At 32.4% G+C, this 26,301-nt stretch overlaps 2 protein-coding genes across 3 annotated transcripts in view; one reads left to right on the top strand and one right to left on the bottom strand.

The window, feature by feature from the left end:
* Window positions 1–18,115, bottom strand: part of LOC111421146 (frequenin-2) — an 85,183-nt gene extending 67,068 nt beyond the window's left edge. For both annotated transcript variants that reach the window (XR_011642208.1, XM_023054289.2), the window contains exon 1: window positions 17,861–18,115. Coding sequence is in view for 1 of the 2 variants with exons in the window: in XM_023054289.2 (XP_022910057.1) it covers window positions 17,861–17,924 (64 nt within the window). In the remaining variant the exon portion in view is untranslated. The remainder of the gene's footprint in view (window positions 1–17,860) is intronic.
* A 7,479-nt stretch (window positions 18,116–25,594) lies between these two features.
* LOC111425746 (E3 ubiquitin-protein ligase CBL) overlaps window positions 25,595–26,301 on the top strand; it is a 37,861-nt gene continuing 37,154 nt past the window's right edge. Inside the window, exon 1 of the mRNA XM_023059977.2 lies at window positions 25,595–26,224. Within this exon, the coding sequence (XP_022915745.1) occupies window positions 25,683–26,224 (542 nt within the window). The 5' untranslated portion in view covers window positions 25,595–25,682. The remainder of the gene's footprint in view (window positions 26,225–26,301) is intronic.

The following is a 26,301-nucleotide window of genomic DNA, read 5'->3' as shown; positions in this document are numbered from 1 at the left end:
GTCACTGAACCGAATTTTACTTCGAACAGGTTTCTTCACACCAAGTAATTCTCGTATAAAGAGCAAATACCACCCGTATTTGAAGCTATCTATTTGTAGTACATCAGTATTTAAAACGATTTTTTTTTTATTCGGTACAAAACTTGATAAAACTTTATAAGCCACCAAAAATCTGCATTTTTTGAATTCTCATTATGGTGATCATTTCATTTAAAAGAAATTGGTTCTAAAATTTCTATAAAAAGAACTTTTCAATGTTTTTTTGAATGCTCCACAGATGTGGTTCGAATAAGACATAAGACATTTCAACTTTACGAAATATTCTAAGTACATTCTAAGTTTGCGAATGTTCTGTAATGATAACTATACCCCAAACTTAAAGAAGAATTAATTCGTGATGTAAACAGAAAGAAAAATAAAAGGACAAAAGTTCATACAACTTATTCTTGAATTTATCATTGAAAAACGTACACTTTACAAATCGCGATCCAAACAGTTCACGCTTGTTCGTTTTCGAAAGAACTTTCCAACCATGCCACAGCAATAAGTTCTTCTTTACTTCTGTATGAAATAACTATCCGAAGACGTTTCTCTCTTGATTTTTGAATCTAAACCAGGCGATAGTTTTCCATTTTATTACCTCATTTTGAAAATCAATTTTTATAACATCCGCATGCAAATTTACTTTACTAATATTATAAAACAAAACTGCCAGAACTTCGGGAGGTAAGTTTTGATCCTATTATCTGATGTTTCATGTTTTCTATTAAAAATAACACTTCTTAGAACTATATAATTCCACCAACATGTTAACTAATTCAAAATGATACGTTTACTAATAAAATCGATACATCAGCATTCGCCTTTTGGTTGGCAAGTACTGCACATGTTCTTATACAAGTCTGTACGGGTTGTTGTGGTTCTACGTGCACCGAATTTCATTTATAAATGTTTTGATATCAAACAAAAATTTCAAGTGGAAGCTATTTTTTTTTCTAAAATACGCTAGCATAACAGCAAACAATTTTATTGCGCGAGATAAATTAAGTTTTAAGTTTTAAAGTTAATTAATTTGCAGACGTTTGGAATAGTCTTTAAGAATAAATTTTAATTAAGGATCTGTCTTCGCATTGAGATCCTTAATTTACGATGTTGTTCCGAGAAATATAAAAATAGTTTTAGCATAGTTCATTAACCCACTTATCAAGCCACCCTGTATACGGTTAAACTCCGTCGACAGCTCAAAAAAAAGATACCCTAAAAACAACATGTGGAACATCGATCCGGACGAGAACCCTTGTTTTCTTTTGCTGTTGACTGTCCACCCCTCTTTAATTATTGTTTACACATCAATTTGTGGAAGTTAGTTTTACAAGTTAGAATTAAAAAAAATTCTAGAATTTGAAAAAATAAATGAATAGATTAATGTCTGTTTGTGAAGTGCATCACATCTAAACCTTGACCTCATGCATCTCTGATGAAGGCACAACGTTTGATAGTAAAATTGGGATTCGGAAAAGCTATTTATATTCCGCGGTACATCTGGTTTTCTCCGAGAAAGTCACTGGCAAACGGCAGTTTGTATAATATATCACGACTCAGCATCTCACAACACACATATCACCGAGGCGAGAAAGAGTTCCCTCTTCCCCAATTGTATAAATCGAAAATGAACTTTTTCTTGGCATACATTTAGAATTTAAATGAATAATTTACATGTATTCCTCGCGACTGATGTTGCTAAATTTGAATGCTAAATGTAAATAAGGACATTGTGTAAGTTGTTGTTTAAATTTGAATGTGTATGTATAAAGTAAACGAACGTCGTCACACTTCCGCTAATGGGACAGAAGTAGGTAGACGTTCAGGTCATAAAATGGAATTTACCTCGTAATATTTTGATGGAGAAGTTTAGTGTGTTTGCCCGAGCGTTGCAGGGACTCTGCCATCATATTTCAACATTATACCGCCTGAGTTGGCAAATTTAAATTTACGTTTTAATACTAAGTTTAGTTAAAAAAAATTTTTGGAGTTTTTATGATTGATTTTATTATTCCAAAAACAAAATTAGGTCATCATGATAATGAAAGTTAACAATATTGCAAGAACACTTTTAAAACCAGGTCACTCAACATACAGTTTGAAGTTAGTTTGGAGGAGGATTCCAATACATATAATTAATTGGTATATTTATTTATCTAAAATTGTTCGCACAGGAAAGGCGAAACCTAATTAAACTAAAACTTTTTAATTTGTTCCGAACTCTCAACTTGTCTTTTCTCACTTTGAATACTAATTAGAAGACGTAGAATGGTTTTCCAAAATTAATTAGGATTAATGAGTTAAAGAAATATTCAGGGTTTGCTTTGTTAAAAAAATACAAAAAAAATGTTGCGCAAAAATAGATTTTCAAGAGCATAATATTGCGTCGCTCTCGAGTGAGTTGCACCCCCTTGGTAGTATAATAGTCAAGTGGACCGCCCTACTTCTAGATAAGCCGGAAAGACGTTGCGATCGAAAACAGGTAGGGTGACAGGAAAAGACGCCCCGTTTTTGCGGAGCAGCAACCGCCTGAACGGCGCCGGGCGTCGCGACGTCCAGAACAAAAGACGCCTTTGCTTGGTGCCAGATTTCTAGATATAAGCCGGATATTCGAGTTCGTGTAAATGGAATATAAACAAAAATAATTTTCAAAATAATATGTAACCTTTTCACAAATTGATTTTGAAGAATAATAAAAATTTAATGGATTATCCCGTTATTTATGTATATCTAGAAATTATGCCTAAAATAGAAATTTTAAGATCTATTTTTGCAAGAAATTTTATTTAAAAAAGTGAGACATAGAAATCTCATTTTTAAGTTAGGAGCGTTGAGTAGAAATGAGAAAACTTCTTTAAATCGTACTGACCATGTTTATAGGAATTACGAAATGAATTTTAAATCAAATTAATCTTAAAAGTTCAAAATTGAAATTACACTAAAACCACGATATAACTAAAAGTAGAACTAACACTATAATTAGAACTATAGTCTTAAGAGACGTACAGCTAAAACCCAATGTTTCTAGTTCTAGGTCTAGTATTAGTTCTAGTTTTAGTTGTTATTCAGCGCTAGATAATTTTACTAAATCTTTCAAAGAAAACCAAAGTTTTAATCCAAACACGTTTAGGCAGAACGCTGCAAAATCTAACCATCGAGGATACTAACCTGGAAAGAGTTAATGACTTCACATATCTGGGGGTCAAACAATCAAAGGATGGTAGCGAGGAACCGGAACTCCGAAGAACGATTATACAGGCAAATAAAGCATATTTTGCCTTCTCCATATATTTACAACAATAAAATACGTTTATATAAAAGTATTCTAAGGAAAATATTAACATATCAGTGCGAAGTCTGGGTTCTCATCAAGAAAATGACAAACTATATAAGCGTATTTGAAATGAAAATCCTAAGAAGAATATTTGATCTAAAGCTAGAAGATGGGGAATAGAGATCCAGGTACAATCGCGAATTGTACGAAATGTATAAAGAGATGCCTATATCCGTTTTCGTCAGAATACAAAGCCTCCGTTGAGCTGGTCACGTGGTCCGAATGGAGAAGATGAGAACGTCTAAAAGAGTACTCGAATCTAAAAGAGACCAACGCAGGTCAGCGGAAAGACCCAGAAAGAGATGGCAGGATGAGGAGGAGGAGGACGCCAAAAGTATCCTCGTCATCAGGAACTGGAAGAGAGCAGCTATGGATAGAGATGACTGGGGAAAGAAACTGAAGGAGACCAAGGCTCGGAGCGCGTTGCAGCACCATTAGAAGAAGAAGAACCCTAAACCTAGAACTAGAAACATTTGGGTTTAGCCGTACGTCTCTTAAGATGGCTAAACCCGAATGTTTGCTAAGGGTTTGCCAAAAACCCTTATTATTATCCTTATTTACAAAGGAGATAACTTTACTTTCGTATATAACCAAACCAAAGAAATTTGTGATACATTTAATAAAAGAGTGGAGTTGATCTCTTGGACAATCTCATTCGCGAATATAGTTGCCGCAGAACTACTAGAAGATGGGAATTTACATTGTTTATGAGTTATTTGGACATTGCGGTATACAATGCGTTTATTTGGAATAAAAAAGTGCTGATTTAGCTGGAAATGTTTCTGCCAAAAAAATAGGAAAATGTTATTACAGGAATTAGGCATGTTATTTATGCAACCAGGAATAAATCGAAGACCATCAAATACCAAAGGGATACCAAATAGTGTAAAAATTGCAATTGAAAGTACAGAAAGAAAAATATGATACCGGTGACCTGAACCATCAGCAACTCAAAAATAGAGACAATATCGTTAATGTTGAAGAAATGGCTTAAAGCATATCATAAACCTGTTGTAAATTTAAGTCTACTGTATGTACATAGTACAAAAATAGTAAATGTTAATTGTACAGGGTGGTTCAAATTCGATGTCCGAATAGGCTAGCTCGGAAACTATAAGAGTTAGAAAAAAAGTAGCTTACATGTCATGATCTCGTTTTTCGAGAAACTGCTAATGCCGAAAACCTCATAGCGCTATCGTCTTTTGTTTTTCCGCTAGAGGCTAAAATTGAAAATATCGTAAAACCAGCAAGCGCAATTATCTTGGTTATTATTATAGTTGGAGTATTATAACTAAGACATTATATGGACACTTTTTTACAGAGAATTTGATGACGTAGTCAAAAAAATTTTTTCGGTTTTAGATTTTGTGATATTATCACAATGTTCGTTTTTTTAAATGGAAACAACCACTGATTATTCGCTTAATAAATTCGTTATTTTTTTCTGATTACAAAAATAGGTTTAACAGGTCTATTTGTTATTGTTTTAGAATAAAGCAAAAAATTAACTTTTCTTTTAGTGTCTTCCAAAAAATTAAATTTACAGTTTCCTATAAATTACGGTACTATAAATTAAAAATTAAAAAAACATATTTCTGATATTTGAAACAAATATATTTGTTGAACTATTTAATTTATATATGTAATTATACAAAAGTTGGAATAGATTGCATTATTTCACATTTTTTATTAATATTTAATATTATTCTTAAATGACTTAATAAATTATTGATAGATGGCGCCATACGTTTTTTTTGAATTCAAATAAACATAGCAACATTTGTTTGTATTCAAAAATTTTCTGAAGTGTCACTTTAAAAATCCTGTTTTTTAAGATGGATTATGAAAATTACGAAAAGTTTAACATGTTAGAATGTTACATATTAGAAAATAAAGTAAATTTTATATAAATTTTTAGTAGAATAATTTTTAGTTATAGTACCGTAATTTACAGGAAACTGTAAATTTAATTTCGTCGACGACACTAGATGGAAATTTTATAAAAAAAGTTTGTTTTTAGCTTTATTCTAAAACAATAAGAAATAGACCGTTCGAACCCTATATTTTTGTAATTAGAAAAAAATAAAGAATATAATAAGCGAATAATCAGTGGTTGTTTCCATTTAAAAAAATGAAAATTGTCATGATATCTCAAAATCTAAAACCGAAAAAATTTTTTTGTCTACATCATCAAATTCTCTGTAAAAAAGTGTCCATATAATGTCTTAGTTATAATACTCCACCTAGAATAATGACGAAGATAATTGCACTTGCTGGTTTTACGATATTTTCAATTTTGGTCTCTAGGGGACAAACAAAAGACGATAGCGTTATGAGGTTTTCGACATTAGCAGTTTCTCGAAAAACGAGATCATGACATGGAAGCTACTTTTTTTCTAACTCTTATAATTTCCGAGTTAGGCTATTCGGACATCGAATTTGAACCACTCTGTACACACTGTAAGCAAGATGAAAATGGAGAATAACAAGAAGCATTTTTATAATATGACTTATTATTAAGAATATTTGAGTTCCTTTTTATACGAAGTTTTACTATAGTTATAGTTTAATAATATATATCATGTACGATATCTTTTAACGCCTTAACACAAATCGTAGATGGCCACGATGCATGGGTCTAAACTGAGTCGTTAAGGTCGTCCATGCTTGTTAAATTATTTTGGACGTGCAAGGGTTAAGAGACGCATGGCTAAACTCAATCAAGATCTTTATTTTATATTATAAACCTTGAGCCTCAAACTAACAACATTATAAAACACGACTGGAATAATTAAGCATTTGCTAATTCAAAGTATGAAACAGTAGTTAGCTACTCATTCGTGACGTCACGAACGGGCCTTCGAGCTATGCACCTGTTCCCGAGATGTAGCAGTCCTCTTAGATTCTACCGTCGTTGGTATAAATACAAAGCCACTTAGACTGAACGCAACGATGTGGATAGCTGTCCGAATTTGTATGCATTTAAATTATTTAAAGTGCAAATTAAAAATTTTAATTGGTTCTTCAAATTGGTTTTTAAAAATTGTTACAATTTATGAAGCTTATAAATAAAACAAGCAATTTATTCGGGTGAAACATAAATTGATTTATATGTTTTGAAATTTTCACAACCCACATTTCCGTTTTCCATGCCATAATATACAGAAAATACGACAATCCCATTCGAATGATAAAAAAGAATCACCGAACGTAACTAGATGACGAGTCGCTTTCGGTTGTAATAACATTTTTCACTGTCCAACGTATGTCACATAATGTCTGGGCTAATGTACCGAGACCCATGAAGTTCGGGTTCGATACACATATGTTGCGCGTTGGGCAAAATACGGGTCCACCTCGATCCCGTTGGCCGAAAACTTTATTAAACGTCGACCCGCGAATAGATCACGTTTGGTTTGCTCTCGCTCGTTCTCTATGCAAATCGGCACAAACCGAAAACAGTTTCCGCCGAAACCGTAACGCGAATAAATTTAACGGGGAAACGTCGTTTTCACGTTATGGCCGTACGTTACCGAACGATCCGTACTAAATGTGACGATAACCGTTGTTTTCTATCGGTTTTCAAAAACGATATGTTTAAAAGAAATTACCTTTTCATATACGATATTACATGTTCACGTAACAATAACAATTTCAAGTCCGCAAAGAATAGATTCATAAAGGCGAAATGTAAGATGATGTATAAAAGTGGTCTAACAAAGCAAGTTGTGTTACAGTTATGTCTCAATGATTTCCATGCAATTGAACCATACACAAGTTCAATGGTAGAACATCCTAACTCTTCGATAAGAAAAGATTTGAACCATTTTGCGCAAAAGTTAATACGTCAAAATGGAAATTAAGTAAGCTTTTCTTTAATAACTCCTTCTGGAATGGTCATTTGAATAATTAATTTTCCAGCAAAAACAAAAACAATGATAGCAAGATGTTCTGACTTTTAACACCTCTATACAATTCATTTTGCAAAGGAGTTTTATCCTTAGAAATGTTAACCATTTCAGCTATCAATATTTTTCAGCCAAATTAAGCACAATATTTCAAATCTGACTTTTCGATGCATCAAACTTGTCATCAATAATGCAATAAGTCATTCTTAAATGGTCGGCTGCAACGTATCGATTGTAGTTGATGATGAAATAGAGTTGATAAAACAGTAGAGGCTAAATAAATGATATATTGTCACTTTGAGCGTAAAAATAAGAATTAGTTTCATTTAAAATCTCATCAAAAATGGTTTACAATTATAGCGAAAAGTTTGTTTTAGAGTCAATTTTAATTTTGAATTATAGCAAGATTGTAGATCAAAATAGGGGATAATTATTCTCTGTAACCCGTTGACCTGAATATCAGTTTACGTTCCGAAAACATGTTTTTGCAACAACATTCAACCTTCATAACTCGGGGTGATGCTCTCATTTCACCCAAATACTACATAAAAAGAATAGAGTATATGTGTTTAAATAAAAGATGTAACTTTTATCTAACGGTTATTATACAAAAAGTTAAAGAAATAATGTAGAAGACTGCGGAAGCAAAACAACCTTAAATTACGGAACGAGGACATCAAAAGCCCCACAAAAAGTTTTTTGTAGGTGTAATTAGTTTAATCCTCATTGCACTTTTTCATTTTTCTAGTACATAAATTTTTTATATGTATAATGAGAGATAACATGAAGAATTTTGTAGAGAATTTTTACTATTTAGTTTCGGTATTTAGAAAATAACATTAAGTATGGATAAATAAAAGGTCAAAGATCTTTACAGCTCAAAGATCGCAATCGACGCAAAAAAGGTCACAATATTAGTGGTATTCGAACAGTTTATTCAAAATTGCCAAGATTGGTATAGAATTGGATCATATGTCTAACAGCTATGACAGATATGAATTGAAAATAATGTGCTTTAAGGATACCAAAACTAGCTACTTATACAACGAGTGTATATGTATAGGTACTTATCATATTAAACTGAAGAAGAACCTTTATTCAGTACAGTCCCCAATACATCTTTTGGAGCTTTATATTGGCAGGTTATTCTAATACACCTACAGTTGAGTATACGCAGGCAGGGCTGGGACCAAGTTGATAGGATAACCATAGATTGTGATTAAGATGACACTCATTAAGACAGAATGAGTGTTCTAGAAGAACCGAAAAGCTATGGCGAATACAGATAAGGAAGAAGGATGGTCTATCCGTGTAGCAAACGATGGTGCTAGCTAAAATATTGAATTTAGCGGTAGCTTCAATTCCAGTACAAAAAAGTAATTTCATGTGAAGTAGAGGCAGATATTCACAAGATGAGATATACAAACGTGGAAAACATCCGTGAAGACATTGCAAGAGTGTTAAAAACAGCCACTCCAGTAAAGTCCAACTTGATAGTTGAAAAATCGCTTTTTTGCTTGCGCAAAAGCTCTTCTGGAATGTGGTATAGAAGAAAAATCTGAAATAGTTATCCTCTCTGCAGAAAAAATGTTTTCGCCGTATTGACGGGAATACGAATACGCATCGTCACACTTCCTTTCCTATCGAGTGAAGATCTATAGCAAGATCTCTCTATAATAGTGTAGAAGAATTCCATTTCCTCTGCCAATTGCGTTTTCGTCTGAAAAGGATTTTCGTGCAAAATTTGATGTAATCGCTCTTCATCGAACTCAACTGGACAACTAGAACAAGATGCGTCTTCATTTTTGAACTTGACTACCAGTCACGATTCTTTCAGCTATATTATATTTGCACAAATAAATAACATAGATTACAGTAGAATAAAACACCCTCTTTCAAATCATTTAAGACATTATTAAATATTTAATGATATGGGGAACATTAAAATTAAAAAACAGGACGGTAACTTAGTTGCCAACCCAATAACTGACACTATTTCCCTGAATCTTAGAAAATAAATTGGTAAAAGATACTATGGAGGACACACGATTTCTATTTCGAGGGATTGCCAAGGTACGTCCTAAAACTTGTAGTTTTGCCTATCACCGACTTACTTAAGCTAGAAAGGTGAGTTATAAGAGCAAAATGAGAAACCAGTGATAAGATCTCCGTTATCACCAGTCATCGTTAAGTTCTATAAGGAACTGTTTGAAGAAGCGGCTTTAGAAACCAGTTCTTGAAAAACAAAGTTATGGCTACACTTCGTGGATGACACCTTTGTGGTTTCATCATTTAAACAGCCACTACCCAATGATTAAGTGTCATGGAGGAAGAAAAATACAAGCAGCAACAATTTCTCATTTCAATTACCAAGGAACACTTCACACAAGCTTCATTACACACAATCATCTACAATACCTACATCAAAAGATGTGTATAATTCGCACTTTTTCAAAAACGCTACATTATGCGAAGGGGAAAATTTCAAGAATGAAGAACTTGACTTCTAAAGAAAGTACTCCAAAAGAATACACCGAGGGACAACCTACAGTCCAAGAAAGAGAAGAAGCAGCAGAAGTAGTCAACCACTGATTCCATCTGTCTTCAGCAAAGCACAAACTTTCTCCGTTAATAGGACTGTCAAAGGGCCAATAATCTACAGATTGTCTTACAAGTATTGGAAGTACAATATGGAACAAAGAAAATTGGGAAAAATCAATCATTAGTAGCCGTAGAGCATTGCCATTCAGAACGTCTTTATAAAATAGATTTTCACCAAACAAAAATTCTTTTCCAGAAACAAGCAGCATTATCGGAGGATGGCCAAATTTATTTCCATAAGAACAATATCAAGAAAGATGCTCTACACCATCCTGTATTGGTGGAAAATGATTTCAGATTTTAAATTTGTATTTGTTTATGTTTATCTAAAACACAAGATCCAAATTGTAGGAGAATTAAAAGCAAATTTACACCATTTATAAATTTACAAGTAAAATTAATAATTAGTAAATATTTTAAAGCAATTAAATTTTACAATTAAGTTTGGGAATTTAATTAAATTTCAATGTCAAACATAAATTTCATGTTGAAACCTAATTTATGTTAAAGGGGTGCAACATCCCTCACATGATAGTTAAACTATTTACAAATTTCTCAATCCTTGATGTTTCAATCCAAACCACGTTTCACTTTGCAGCTTTGAAAGCGCTTCCCTTAAAATAGTTGTGGCAAGTTTCATTATTAACATGAAATACGACGGCTACAACTTCCTTGTAATACAAAACGGAAGAAGCAACTAAAGAAAGTTTTTAGCTCTCCCTTTGAAAAAGTTTTGCGATTATAATTCATAAATTATGATTTTGTTTCGTTTTGCCTGTAAACGAAGCGTTGTTCAACTAACGCATTTAAGTGTTAGTTAAAAAAATTTACTCCTTAAGTATACTAAAGCACTTTTGGTATAAAGAGGAACTTCACAAAGTTTTCATCAGAGAATTTTTCACACTTTCCTCTTTGTTCCTTTTTCCTCAGTGCACTTCCCTAAGGGTTCCCGGTAGAGGGCGGCAAAGGTTGATTGATGAGGAATGGTACTTTGTTTGCGCTAGAAAGTGCTTCGCCCCGAGCATTCAAATTTAAAAGTTTAATCGCGTTTTTTTCCAAACCGATCCAGGCATTTTTATTTTAACAAATCGTTGGTGTTAATATATTCATGACTTTATTGAAAATCCGAAAATCACCCTCGGATTTAATTAAACTCGTAATTCATTCTAACAATAGGCCATTTTTCTGTCGTAACTTTCGATAGATATCAGGAAAAGTTGATAATATAACAAAGTTAATCGATGGTTAATTAATGACTTCGGTCGCATCTGGGGAAATCCGAAAGACAAAGAATTCGTAAAGCTTCATCATTCAACCGAACAAACTCGGTCCAACCGAATGGTCACGGGGATGACTTGCTGGGGTAATTTATTTTCCGTCAATCGGGTAAAAGTTTATAACAGATACGGCTAGGGATGCGAAATACCATAAATAAACCAGTTTGAATAACTTTTCTGAACTTTGCTCCTGTTTACTTTATTCTTACTTTAACCGGATTTTTCACGATAAATAACTGAGTATTTATCAGTTTTTGATTCTCCAACTTTTGACATGGGAGAAAAGTAAGATTTGAAAGTATCAAATTATAGCAAACTTCATAACAAAAATATTAAAGTTTGATTAAACTGCAATTATCTAATTGATTGAATAATTTTTCTTATATCTCCTAATTCATAAACGTTTATAGAAAGGAAGATTAATGGTTTTCGGAGTTAATTAATTAGCGCGTTAGGTAAAGAAATTGAAAAAATAGAGCAATACGGGTGACAAGAAATTGTGTACTCCTTAATGGTGTAATTAATCGTTGAAAGCGGCAATTAATTTGATCTTTCAGCGCAAGAGACATCTTTCAGTCTTTCACAACCGAGGTCTTACGTTTAACGTCCCCTTAATTCCGAGCAGTTAAAATTGCGTCATTCGAGAGAAACTGTCCTAATTATAAGGTATTTAAGCAAAACAGCTTGGAAAATGGGTATTAATTAAGACGAGAAAGGGCTTAGTAAAGGATAAATTAAATGACGATGGGGAACTTAACAGTTCTGTACATCATTTTCGATTTAGATTTAGTTCGATTTTTTTGTGTATTCTAAATTTAGTACAGTTATGAAAAGCGCACCCCTTTAAAGTTGTAATGCTTGGTACTTTGGTAATTTGTTTGGAAGGATTCCGTTTCGTTGGAATGATAAATCGGCTTGAAATTTGCATAGGAATCGTTTGTCGATACATGGAAAGGATCGATTATTCAAATGGTGGCGCGAATCTAAACGCCCTCCTTTTCATTTGTTGGAGGAGTCCTCGCGTTTTAGGGACACACGCCAGTTCACGGAAAAGGAAAACCTTTTGTCCGGCCGTATATCTGCATAACAACGTTCCCTCGACTTTACCCTGAATCTTATTCTTCCCTACGAGAAAAATACATTGGGAAAATTGGATCATTGGATACTAAACCCAACAAATATTTATCTATCCCCATTTATTTTTCTTATTGAACAAAAAAAAACAACTTTTTCTACTTCGAATATAAAAAGGAAATATTTCATTGAATATATTAAATTCCGTGTGGGTATTGTAGTATATCATCTCGAGGATAGGGTTACTGGGTCAGCACCAGCAGTGTAGGGGGAATCCAAAACGACCAAAGGCTATAAGAAGAACTTTTCGGAAGAGCGACGTAGCAATGCGGAACTTGGACGTGTTTTCGAGTTAACGAAATTTGCAGACGTCCGTGATATTCGGATATTGATCATGGTTTGGTCACGTGTGTGAGAATCGTTCTATTAAATTTCGGAAGGATATGGAAATTCTTAACAGACCCCTGAAAAGTATCATAAACTAGGTTACGATGCAAATTTACTACGTTTCATTTTTAGATATCAAGGATTCTAAAACAGTTGAGAATTATAGAACCTCGTAATGGCTGGATTTTAAAATAGAGATTTCGAGTTTTAATTTTAAGACAACGATTGTTTTGTTTCCAAAAGTGACTACACGATTTTATGAAACGCAACATTTTTTTTTCACACCCAATGGTAGAGTCTGGTAGTACCAGGAATTGATAAGCAAAGCAAATATTCAAAGCATATTTCTTTATAACCACAATTCTTTAAGGTGCCATTTCGTCTTTGATTACTTTAACTAATTCATATTAAGAGAGATAAAACATTCTCTGCTAACAGATCTATTCCTTTTTCAAAGTTCGGCAACCATAAACCTACTAAGTTTCTATATAATGTCAACACTGTGAGTATAACAGGTTCAAAATACTTTACAACTCTTAATAGGCTGGCAACAATGTGTGACTGTTAACGCTGAATATACTTTTTGATATAAAAATCGCCATCAACAAATCATTCGTATGGTTCAAATGATCTAAACCATGATTATGGACCAGAGAGCTTCTTTCCATTTTTTCTAACAGTCTTATCAGGTCCTCTCCTGGTTTCGCTTTATTCGCTTGTCTAAAGTTGTGATTATACTTAGAGTGCGTCAACCTGGAAATTACCTCCAATTAAGCCAAATCGACAGAGAACCCATTATTGGTCTTATGCCGGAACAAATTCGCCATCTTGTGCGACTATCAAGGAGAAACTACACAATCGGGAGGCGAAGAAAAACAAATATGTGTGACAACTGCTAACTTTAAATTATGGTAACAAAAATCCGATTATCCAGTTATAGATCAATTATTGATTAATGCCTAGATAGCGAAACTCATCCTGTAACTCATCCAACTGTTCATTGGAGAATTAGAAATTTCGACCTGTAATTTTATTCGCCACATTTTGTATTACCACAGCTCAACGCCGTCGACAACGTTTTGGCTGGCGCATTTTTTTCTTTACGACTTTGCTTAATGTTGCAATTTACATCAAAATAGAACGGTGAATCTCCTCCGCAGAGGCTATTAACTTTACAGTACGAATTCCAGTTTGTTAGAGACAATACACCAAGAGGAAATCGACCACACGTTAGAATCGATGCCACGAACAATTATATTTTGTTTTTTAGACTTTGTCTTGGGAAGTTTATATTAAGACTTGATACTGCTAGCTGAAGATTAGATATCGCTGAAAAAAGACTAGATATTGTTGGTGAAAGATTAGGTGGCAGAAAACTAGATACTTTTTGCGGAAGACTAAATACTACTAGTAGAGAGCTGGATACTGTGAATAGAAGACTAGATACTGCTGATATAATACTACTAATATTATTATTTGCAGAAGTCTAAATACTGCAGGTTGAAGAGTAGATACTCCTGAGAGAAGACTAAATACCGCTGATAGAGTACTAGATACTGTTAGTGGAAGACTAGATATCGATGGCAGAACACTATATCGATGGTAGAGGACAAGATGTTGCCTGTAAAATACTATGTACTGCCAATAGAGGGAAAAAATGAAAGATCTCCCAAACTGCAATACTCCAATGTTAACCATAAAACATCAACCTAAATGGAAACAAGAATCGCCAATCAAAGGTAAAATTTAATTTGCGTACCTAACCAATTTTGAATTAAAAAAAAAAGATTATTTTTAATAGAAATAAACTTTGTGTAAAATTACACCCTAACATAATCTACATGTAATTTTGGCCGTGTTTCTTGCACGATTTAACCGACAGTGAAACTCTTTTTTATTCATTTTCTTGTATATTATCAAAGGAATAAAACTTTATAAAGTACGTGCGTAGTGGAATAGCATCATGCCCCACGAACACCTCGACGGGGTAACGTCGCTCGCTTCGCTTCCCTCTGGATGAATTTTATCTCTAGATTTTTTATAAACTCCAGCGTGTTTATTTTTACATTCGCGAAGTAACCACAATTCAAAATGATAACTTTACTTTCAGTCCAACTATTTATTAATTTACTTGAGCCCAATTTGTAATCTTAACCTACATATGTCCGTATGAATTTCGAAGCTGTTTATGAGTAGACGTTCTAAGAGGTTAGCGTTCAAGTTATATACAGGATGACTGGCTCATAAACGTGAATATTGAAATGCATTATTATAGAGCTCATTTGCAATTGATTAAGAAAAATATGCCTTTTACAAAGTTGAAAAGATTAAAAAATTGTACATATACATTTAATACATTTAATCAAACTGGTTTTTTATGAGCGTCTATTTCAAAATTTTAATAATACACTTGGCGTAAAAATTATGTTAAAATCTTCTCTGTTTTATAACCTTTCAAATGAGGTATTAAGCAGGACTAAATGTCTTACCAATTAGCTAATAATAAGATAAGGATTGGCGCGCGTATAATTTTGACAACTTACCCAAAGTTTAAAAAATTCGATTACGTCTACTATTTATTTTAACTTATAGGAACTAAAAAACGTTAATTCATGAATACAATAAATCCTGAGGTTGATGTTCAATTCGTTAATAGCATCATCCTACTCAGTGCATCTCCTCCTATATACCACTTTCTACATTTTTTTGTTGAAATGCTGGTCTAAATGCCGCATCTTTGCAAATTCGTCTCTTGCTTCTACTTTAGTATTGTCTTCAAGATGAAATTAAGACATAACATATTCAAATTATTTTGAGTTTGAGGTATTGGTTTAGACTTAAACACATTTTGACTGTTTCTTTCATATGGTTCTAAGCGTAATAGCACACTTATGATGCTTTTATTTCTGATTTCTCTATTCTTAGGAGGAAATTTTCCTGATTTTCAAAACGATTAGTTTCATTCAAGGACCTCCAAATGGTTATCATTTAAGTTTTCCTTTTTGAAGTACTTCTACCCTTGCTTTCTTTACACCCAAGACTATAAGAGGAATTTCGTCGTCCGAAGAAAAATCGTCATTACTCATTTCCATCAACATTTCGTAAGTTTATATCAGCTGGCGCTTAAAGTTGTGTTTAATGAAAATTATTTAGGTTTGTGGAATCCTCCTCTCCAGAATCTTCATCAGTTTGAACTCCTCAAGCATTCTCTGGTGGATAAATAGTCAAAGAATGAACGTATTCTACCAATTCTTCGTCATCTTTTCACATTGCCAAAATTATTTTATTGAAAATGTTCTGCTCTTTCTATTGGTGTATAACACAGCGATTGCTCGTTTGTACAAGTACGTTTTTGTCCAAAAACTACTACATTCACACGTTTTAGCCACTTTTAAACCTAGTTCGGGTCAATAACTTTCTTATATGACAACCACGTTTTTGGCCAACAACTACTAACGTTATGGATTTTTCTGTTTCTGGTTAAGTCCCATTTGTGACTGTACCACTGTCTGTCACGACGAGCTGTGTCGTTATCTTTGTGATGTAATCACAAAGTCTCCTTATTTTTCAACGTATAATACGCTGGTGAGGAAAGAAAGTAGGATTGCCACTTCAAAAATTAACTTTTCGTCTTTTCGAGATAGCTAAATTTGACCCAGTTTTAGATAGAGAAAGAATCAAGCTTCCTAATGGTGCATTTAGTTTTTCGCTATCTCTAGGCTAAAAAAGTAGATAGGAAATTACTGGTAAAAGTTTGTTACTGGGAGGTTTGTTGCCATCGTTGTACGGGTGGTTTAGACGCCACCTTAAACCGGTTCGTGAAAATATTTTGGTCGGTCTGATTTCGAATATGTTACATTTTTTAGTTGTTTAAAGAAAAAATCGGAACATTTTCACTGCCTCTTTTTTAAAAATAAAGTTTGCTTACCAAAACCGCAGATCAAATGCAAGGGATGAATTTGACCTATATCTAGTTATCCTTTAATCAACTTTGGATCTGATCCAATTTTCTTATTTCACTTATCATCCATTCAGGATTTTTTTTTCGGTTATAAATAACCTTTTTATAATATCATTTAAATTACGAGGAAAAATTATATGTTACATTGTTTAACTAAGACTTTTCTGCTTAGTATTAAAAAATAAGATCGATGCGAAACACGTGTGTAACTAAAATTTGTATTAAAATGTATCAGAAAAGTCAGTCGAATTCGGACTGATAACAAACCTGGACAAAAAATACAACCTACATATCGACCGCAATAAATTACACGAATTAGCATTGTAAATTCGAAAGCCATTTGGTAAGAGGGTAAATATCCTTTATCGTAACGCAACTGCAATGAAGTTGAATTTATGGATCGGCTTGATGAAGTACCATTCATATTTTTTTCACCCCTCAGATTTCAACTTTTAATGGTTGTTAATTCGATTAAAATTTACGTCTGCTAAAATGTTTTAATTGGATTTGCTAGTTTAATAACAATTTTAATTGGAAAAAAATTGCTTTTTTTGAGTTACAAATTTGAGACTAAGTATTGATTTTTATTAAACAAAGGGTGCTCCATATTTTAACCGCACAGATTGCCTCAATGCAGGGAAATTCGTTAAAATATTCCGCATGCTATGTGGGAAAAGAAGCAAATTGCTTTTATTGTTTCTTCCTGTTGAAGTAATAAACGCTAACAAGTTCGTGTATTATAATCAAAAAAGTTCCCGGCGCATCCACCAAAAAATATTTATTTTTTTGTAGTAATTTAGTAATCAAGGATTATAGGTGTTTGAGAGAACCGCTGAGACCTTAATTAAGTTAATCCCGAGCCGTTCATCTAATTGCAACTCCTCCACCGTTGGATGAGGAACGTCTTCTTCGTTGGAGCGGATCTTATATGAGAGACGCACTCCGAAACCACCACAATGGAAAACAAGAGAATCCGAAGGGTGGCGAAACACGAGCGTCCCAATTACGTGAGTGCCCTTCGTAACGTTACGTAACTTTGCTCTCTAACGTTAAAGGTAATTTTAGCGCGCGCGCTTAAATCAACCCAAGAAGACTTCAACAAATCGCAAAATTCAACAGTGCGATTTCACATTCGCGTAACCGACATTGATGTTTAAACTAAAATTACAATTACAACAATGTTTAGATTCAAATATGTTCAAGTTTTTAATTGTTTATTTAAAAATAAAATTTGAATTGTAGAAATAATTTATTAAAAAAAAATTTAATAACTTACAGTAAGTAGCTGTCGTGAGTCTATCAATGGTGTCCTGTTTTAGTTTTGAATTTTTCTTACCCATGGTCACCTGAAAGTTGATCGAAACCTCTTGTTAACACGCGTTACCGAACTTTGTTCGTTTATAGAGCAGGAGGCGACACGCACTAATACGAAATCCTGTCGGCTTCTGTACGAGTCCTGTCGGGGTGTTTTTGCCTCAAGCGCTTGCGCCCTTAGAGGTGCTTCTGGCAAAGGTCTAAGCGCCACTGGGTCCTTCGCGCCAAGTCCCGCGGATTGTCCTGACTAAGATTTATCACATTTCGTGTCTTCTGTGCGGGATACCACCACAGAAACTGAAATTATCCCGCTGTGGATGCCCGGCAAGAAATTCGAGACACCCACCGTCATTGTATAAATTTATTGGTACAATTTATCTTGCACCTTATAGTTTTCGTTTTCAGTAGTTTTGGTGACATCTATAATTTATTTGGTGATGATACTGAATGGTAACATGACTTTGGTCAAAAACTTTCATAAATAAAAATTAAGATAAAAATGTTTTGGGAGAGAAAATCAAAAAATAGACAAATTTGTTAAAAATGAGGTTTTTTGTGTCATAAAGATCCATAACTTCTTCAAAAGTTTGTTTGGAATCGTAATATATTCCTTAATTGTAGTAAAAAGGGCGTAGATTTTGATGAAATCTCCGAAATAATTATTAAAATTAATTTAAGAGAGATACAAGTGATTAAAATGAAGGAAATTCAAAAATTAGATATTAGAGTTAGGAAAAATCATAACTTTCTAAGAAATCGAGTTGGAATGATAAAATTTTCAGAATTTGCTTTAAAAAGTATGTAAATTCCAATAAAGTGTGTGAAATTATTAACAAAATTGAGATAAAATTGTTCTGGGAGACTAAATCAAAATGTAAACAAATTTATCAAAAATGAAGCTTTTTATGTCATAAAGATCCATAACTTCTTCAAAACTTGATTTGAAATCATAATATTTTCCCTAATTACCCCAAAAAGACCGTAGATTCTGATGACATGTACGAAATCATTATTAAAATTAATTAAAAAAAGATAAAAGTAATTAAAGTGAAGGATATCCAGAAACAAAATATTTAAGTTAGGAAAAATCATAACTCTTGGAACAATCGAGTTGGAATGCTGAAATTTTCAGGATTTGTTTTAAAACGTATGCAGATTCCAATAAAATGTTTAAAATTATTATCAAAATTGAGATTTAGGGAGACAAAATCAAAAAATAGACAAATTCATCAATAATGAAGTTTTTTGTGTCATAAAGATTCATAACTTCTTCAAAAATTGATTTAAAATTATAATATTTTCAATAATTGTAGTAAAATTAGCGTAGATTCTGATGAAATGTACGAAATCATTATTAAAATTAATTTAAAAAAGATACAACTAATTAAAGCGAAAGATACCCAAAAACAAGATATTAAAGTTAAAAAAATTACAATTTTTAAAAAAAACGAGTTGGAATGATGAAATTTTCAGGATTTGTATTAAAAACTATGCAGATTCCAATAAAATATTTAAAATTATTATCAAAATTAAGATAAAAATGTTTTGGGAGAGAAAATCAAAAAATAGGTAAATTTATCAAAAATGAGGTTTTTTTGTGTCGTAAAGGTCCATAACTTCTTCAAAAGTTTGTTTGGAATCGTAATATTTTCCTTAATTGTAGTAAAAAGGGCGTAGATTTTGATGAAATCTTCGAAATAATTATTAAAATTAATTTAAAAGAGATACAAGTGATTAAAGTGAAAGAAATTCAAAAATCACATATTAGAGTTAGGAAAAATCAAAACTTTCTAAAAAATCGAGTTGGAATGATAAAATTTTCAGAATTTGCATGTAAAAGTGTACAGATTCCAATGAAATGTGTGAAATTACTATCAAAATTAAGATAAAAATATCCTGGGTGACAAAATCAATAAATAGGAAAATCCATAAAAAATCATGTTCTTTCTTCAAAAAGATCCATAACTTCTTAAAAAACGTATTGAAATCATAATATTTTGCTTAATTGTAGTAAAGAAAGCGTAGATTTTGATGACATATGCGAAATTATTACCAAAATTAATTTAGAAAAGATATAAGTAATTGAAGCGAAACATATGCAAAAATGATATTTGGGTTAGGAAACAATCATAACTCTTGTCAAAATCGAGTTGCAATGATAAAATTTCAGGATTTGCTTTAAAAAGTATGTAGATTTCAATAAAATATGTGCAATTATTAACAAAATTGAGATAAAAATGTTATGGAAATCAAAATCAAAAAATAGACAAATTCATCAAAAATGAGGTTTTTTGTATCATAAAGATCCATAATTTCTACAAAGATTAGTTTGAAATCATAATATTTTGCTTAATTACAGTAAAAGGAGCATAGAGTTTGATGAAATGTGCGAAATGATTATCAAAATTAGCTTAAAAGTGTTACAAGTAGTTAAATCGAAAACTATCAAAAAATCACTTGTTTATTGAACAAATAATAATACTTTCCATTCTTTTTTCAAACACAAAAACCTCAAAACTTTCTTAATAACATTTCCATCACCACAACGGATATTTTTTTAGATTTAATTAGGAATTTAATCAAAACATTGAAATGTCTCCGGGGATTTGTTCAAAATGAAACGGATCTCTTCTCCCAAACTTTCAAAATGAAAAAGAAATAGTAACCAAACGAAAATTTTTCTCGATTAAAACTTTTCAACCCCACTTTAATTAAAAATAAACTTTTTTTTGTCTAAATAATATAAATGTGGGTCACGTTCATACCACAAAAAAAAACATTTCTATCTAAGAATCCACAATCTCTCCCATAAATGGGACATTTACGCCTTGAATATGCCCAAACTACCCATATACCCAAACGCCTTTCGTTGAAAATCGCTTCGAGATAAGAAAGAAATATTTCCGAATGCAACAAACTTTCAGAAAGAACTTCAAAATCGTAGATTTTTAACCGTTTAATAAAAAGTAGTAAGTACCCTTTAATTCCAATTAATCACCGAAAATTACTGAATCACTAAATAAATCATCATGCCAAAGAGATCAATACTTCCGAGTAATTTACGTTCACTTTTGGATTCCTTTCTCTAGAACCGCACGAGAGTTCGAAAAAGAAAAACGATCTGGAGGTATCGATTCTCGTTCGGGTTTTGATATCGGAAAAACGTCGTTGTTTGAACGACAACGGGGAGTATTGTGTCGATTACAAGAGTTGAAGTGTTAATAAAATAGTCGGAAATCACAATATATAATATTTTTACTTATATAATCGCAATTTGCCCTGAAAAGGAATAACGCGAAAGGTTTTTACGAAGCTATTTTAATCCGGTCACTCGGCGACGTGAATTATCCAGTGATAAATGGCGAAAATGGAAAAAAATTGAGATTACGTGGGAGTTGTAATATAGATAATCCTTGATTTATGCGTTCTTTTCTTCAAGTAAATGTAACGGCGAAAATTACGTTTTCAAATTAATTTGATATAATAGAATTTGAAATTGAGTCCCATTAATTTATAGTTGGATAATTTGAAATTTAATATGCGCACGCCTTTAATAAACGCACAGATGTAACATTAGAAACACCCACACCTATTAATTGTCGTTTCGTGTTGATTAAACTTAACATGCAAAGTGAGTAGGTAATATTCACTGACATTGTGTCTATGTATTATTAATCATGGTGACAAATGTTCTGGTGGAAACTATTTTTGATAAATAATTAATTTTTATCAATGTCATTAATAATTTCAGATATAAATCATTATTTAATTGCCGTTAATATAGTTGATATTGTTTAAAAAATATATTTTTTTCACTGACGTTTTTATATCCATTACATTGAGACAGGTCAGGCTTAATCCAATCGGACATCCTTCGAAGGGAAATAAGTTGCCAAACCTGTGTGACTTTTGATTGCCAATTCTTTTTCCTAGTGATCACTTGGTCTTCCTTTCCTCTTCTCTCAGTTTGTCACAAGAGTCTTACAACTCTTACTGCTCTGGAATTAGGTTTATCATGATTCAGTGACAAAAAAACTACATGAACATTATTAAAAATTTTCACGTAAGACCATCTATTGACATAAACATAAAGTAAATAGTGATGGAAAAAGTATTGCATATCTATTGCTGCAGGTAATAGAGGAGTGTCTATCAATTCCATACAATACAATGAAACGAAAACTTAAAGAACTGGAAAATTACAACTCAGAGGCTATAAACATAATAGGTATGGACTTATTTGCAAATAAAGATGTTCAGAAAACTATAATCGAAACTGAATCCGAAAATAGATGACTATGCAATAACTACTAAAGTGTACTTACAAAACAGGAAGTGATATGCTGCTGAAAAGGAGGCCTATAAAAATGGGTTTCACAACAAGTAAGATATCATATCTTACTTGTTATAACGTTTCAAACGTTATAAGATGGACTGACAGAAAGGTAATGTGTTATAAATATGGAAAAATTCTTGCCATAAAGGATTGTTGAAACGAGTAAACAGAATGGTCATAAGGTCGAGAAAAACGAAACATTTATTAATCGATAAAAGAAAGTGGAACAATGAGTGCAGGTTATAAAATGGAAATGCGTTATAAAGTCCGAATAATCCAGGTAAACGTACCTAGTAGTAAAAGTAGAACCGATGAACTTGATGAAGCTGCTATAAAATTGGAAATCACGGATATAAAAGTGTTCTATTAACGGAACAAAGCGAATACGTTGCTATCAAGACCAGCGAGAAAATATTTATAGGACGTTATTTATCATCAAACGCCATATTCATTAGTAAGATGTTAGCGGATATAAACTTAGAAATATCTTATATCGATACAACTGTGTGCAACAATGAATTAATAAGCTATATTGAAAGTTGAAGTGTTAAGCAGTTATGGAACAGGAAAACCCAAATGATTACTAGAATATAGTTTTTAAATAGAAAAGGTTAGAAAAGGAAATGTACAGAAAGATTGTTTTGCCAAATCTCATCGATTTTATAAAACTGTGCGCAGTAACTATCACTGGAAAATAAACAAGCTTCCGAAATTAGTGTAATAAAACATCCGAGCAAAACCTCTTGCAATTAGCGAATTGACACAGCTGCGTCATATTGATTATTTCATTTATCGCCAAACGGCAAAAAAAAGAATTCTATATAAATGGTCACTTACAACACGCAAATGTGTCGGGGAGCATCGATGACTTCTAAAGCACCATACCACATATTCTTTTTTGCTTAATAATATAGGAATTTGAATCCACCTAATAATCAGTGTTGTGGAATAAACAACAAAAGAACGACCGACACCAAATCGAGTACTTTACTGACCTATGAATGAAGAATCGAACCATCGAAAAAAAGCAGAATGATTTTATCAAATATCAATAATTGATGATTTCGCGAAAGAGCTTATCTAGACGACACTTTTATATGTTTCTTTAGTTTATTTCTAACACCAGTTTTATACTTTTAAATTTAATACCCCCGTTCCAATACATATACCATATATAAGCAAACACCTTGAAAGAGGAATAGTGGCGTGTGTAGGCACCGTGGACATTTTCGTATTATTAAATGTTAATGAATTTTGTATTAGTAATAGATTGTGCAACTAATAGATTCCAATTACACTTACAATTGCCTGAATCTTTTTATTTAAAACACTATTCTTCTTTTTAACTCAATTTGCTTAATTTACTCAGAGGAGGTAGTTCTGAGATCGAACAACTGTTATCAATTTTGTTGAAACTGTAGCTATAAAAATTCGAGATTTTTATCAATTATATTTGTATCAAAAATACAAAGCGTTCAAAGTATTATTTTCTTTATCATTGCATATGGACGGATCTTACGGAAAACTCACGAAGAAATTATTAACAGAAAGAAAAAAAAACAAGAATAATAATCAACTGTCGACGTAATTAAGAAGTTTTTGGAGAAAGCAAAAAGTACCGAAATGTTTAGGAGAACAAAAAAATTAAGGACTATTTGGCAAATAGGTTAATGATATACAACGAGAAAACGTACAAGATATCCAGGGGCATCCCACAGAGGTCGATTATAGGGCTACTCCTTTGGAACATCTATTTCGACGAAGTTGTGGTGGGGAATTCGTAAGACGGTCAATTAGTGGCTTTCGTGGACGATTTAGCGGTAATAGTAATAAGTTAGAAAAGAGAAAACATAGAAAAGCAGAAAATAACGTGAAAGTACTAATACGTAAAGTGGTTGAAATAGGGTTAGAGTTTCTTAAAAAGCGGGGGAGTAATACTCAAGAGGAGCAGCAGTACGATAGATGCCTTAGCATTTATTTAAGAATTATTTAGTATAAGGGAGTATACTCCATCTTTAATGGAGTATACAATAATAAAGCACAAAATAGTTTGTGCCTTATTAAGTATTGATAAAACTTGAAGCTTAAGATGGTTTAGTTGAGCTGAAAGAAAAATGGACATTGAGGCTTGATTGATACGAAGATGTCAACGAAGAGAAATACATTTAGACGAATTTGTTCTTGCACAGTAGGGGAAGCAATGACAAATGTGTCTGTAGTGGAGGCAAGGATGATGTAACACATACCTTTTTCTATTACACATGATAGAAGAAGAAACAAGATAACGCAGAATCATAAATAGGAGAAAATATGGCACCAGCAAAGTTCTCGAGAGCGATATAATCTGGACACGCGAGATGCTAAGCAACAAGGAAAGTGACGAAATGAATACTGGTGATATTGAAGGAAGGTGGCAAAGAAGCAGTAAATAAAATTTGACTTACAAGAAGAAGGTTATAAGAAATTAAGGCATAGAAAATGATAAAGGAAAGGAAGAGAGGACGAAGAAGGAAAAGAAGAAGAAGGGATTGAAGTATACATAGATAGAATTGGAACGGTGCTACAAGAAAGAGGAGCAAAAGTAGAAGCACGAAAGCCAACTCGAGTACTTTTTTTATGATAAATAGATTAAGAAATGATCCTCAAATAGAACTAAGCAATTGAAGAAGAATATTTATCGATAGAAAGATGAGTGGGGAAATGAAGAAATGGAAAAAAGGAAGAGTGAATGAACTGATTAAAAATTAAATAACTTAAACAACATTAAACAATCTTTTAGTATCAATAATTCACCTTAAAGTATCCAAATTAATACAATTTTAATCTTAAACGTCAAATTTGTCATTTCTCTTGACAATTTTCTTCATAACTACATAAAATAACCAATTTCTTTTAGTAAATAATTTTATAAAACATTCGTTAATTTTAAATTTTTATTTTCAAGTTACTGTTTTAATAAATATATTAAAAGTTGTTATTTTAAAATCTTAGTTTTCTAATCCTAAGTATAGGCAACCAATCTAACCCACTCGTATATTGACTTGCTTGACATACGTGTTTTGATTTTATTTTTCCATAAAAATGTACATCTTTAAACTAATTTTTCCCATATTAATTATTATGTTTGTATATCTCAAATATGTTATAAAAAATTGTACTAAATTAAAAGTAAATAAGAGTGATAAATTAAAAAGTTATCCTTTTTTTTATTAAAGGTTGGCTATTGTTAGAGGTCGTGTAGGACGCGTCAGTTCAAATCTGACGCCAACTTCAGATTGTTCCGCGAACGTCAACGATGTAGTATCAAACGTTTATCGCGGATTGTTGATTAGATATCGCCAGTAGTTGTGTGGTAAACGTAAAAACGGGAACATGTGTTCGCTCGCCGTTCAAGTACGGTAGTGTATTATCAAGTTCGACACTGTACGGAGTGTAAAAAACGATCAAAATGGCAGGCAGGAACAGGCCTGCCCAACACAAGAACTTTTCGAATATCTTTTCGAAATTTCAGGGTGCTTTTACGGATGCTTGTAAGCACCCGCGATATGCCACCGATAAACGGACTTTAGACAAGACATGGAAATTAATGGACAAAGTCGTTAAATTGTGTCAACACCAAAAAATGAACCTAAAGAACTCGCCCCCTTTCATCCTGGACATCCTTCCCGATACCTATCAACGTTTAAAATTAATCTATTCCAAGTACGAGGACAACATGGTATCCTTAAATAGTAACGAACACTTTAATATATTTATAAATAATTTAATGAGAAAGTGTAAGCAAGCGATCAAACTCTTTAAAGAAGGGAAAGATCGAATGTTCGATGAGAACTCACATTATAGACGAAACCTAACAAAACTTAGTTTAGTATTTAGTCATATGTTAAGTGAACTTAAGGCTTTGTTTCCTAATGGAATGTTTGCTGGTGATCAATTTAGAATTACCAAATCTGATGCTGCTGATTTTTGGAAAAATAATTTTGGCAATAGGTAAGAATTTCAATTATTTATTAATAATATTTATAAAATTACAAGTATTCAATGATTTTAAAATATTTAGCGTAATA

This window comes from Onthophagus taurus, chromosome 1 (assembly GCF_036711975.1).
Source record: "Onthophagus taurus isolate NC chromosome 1, IU_Otau_3.0, whole genome shotgun sequence".
NCBI lineage: Eukaryota > Metazoa > Arthropoda > Insecta > Coleoptera > Scarabaeidae > Onthophagus > Onthophagus taurus.
The sequence above is the reverse complement of the archived record's forward strand: the minus strand, read 5'-3'. Positions and strand labels throughout refer to the sequence as shown.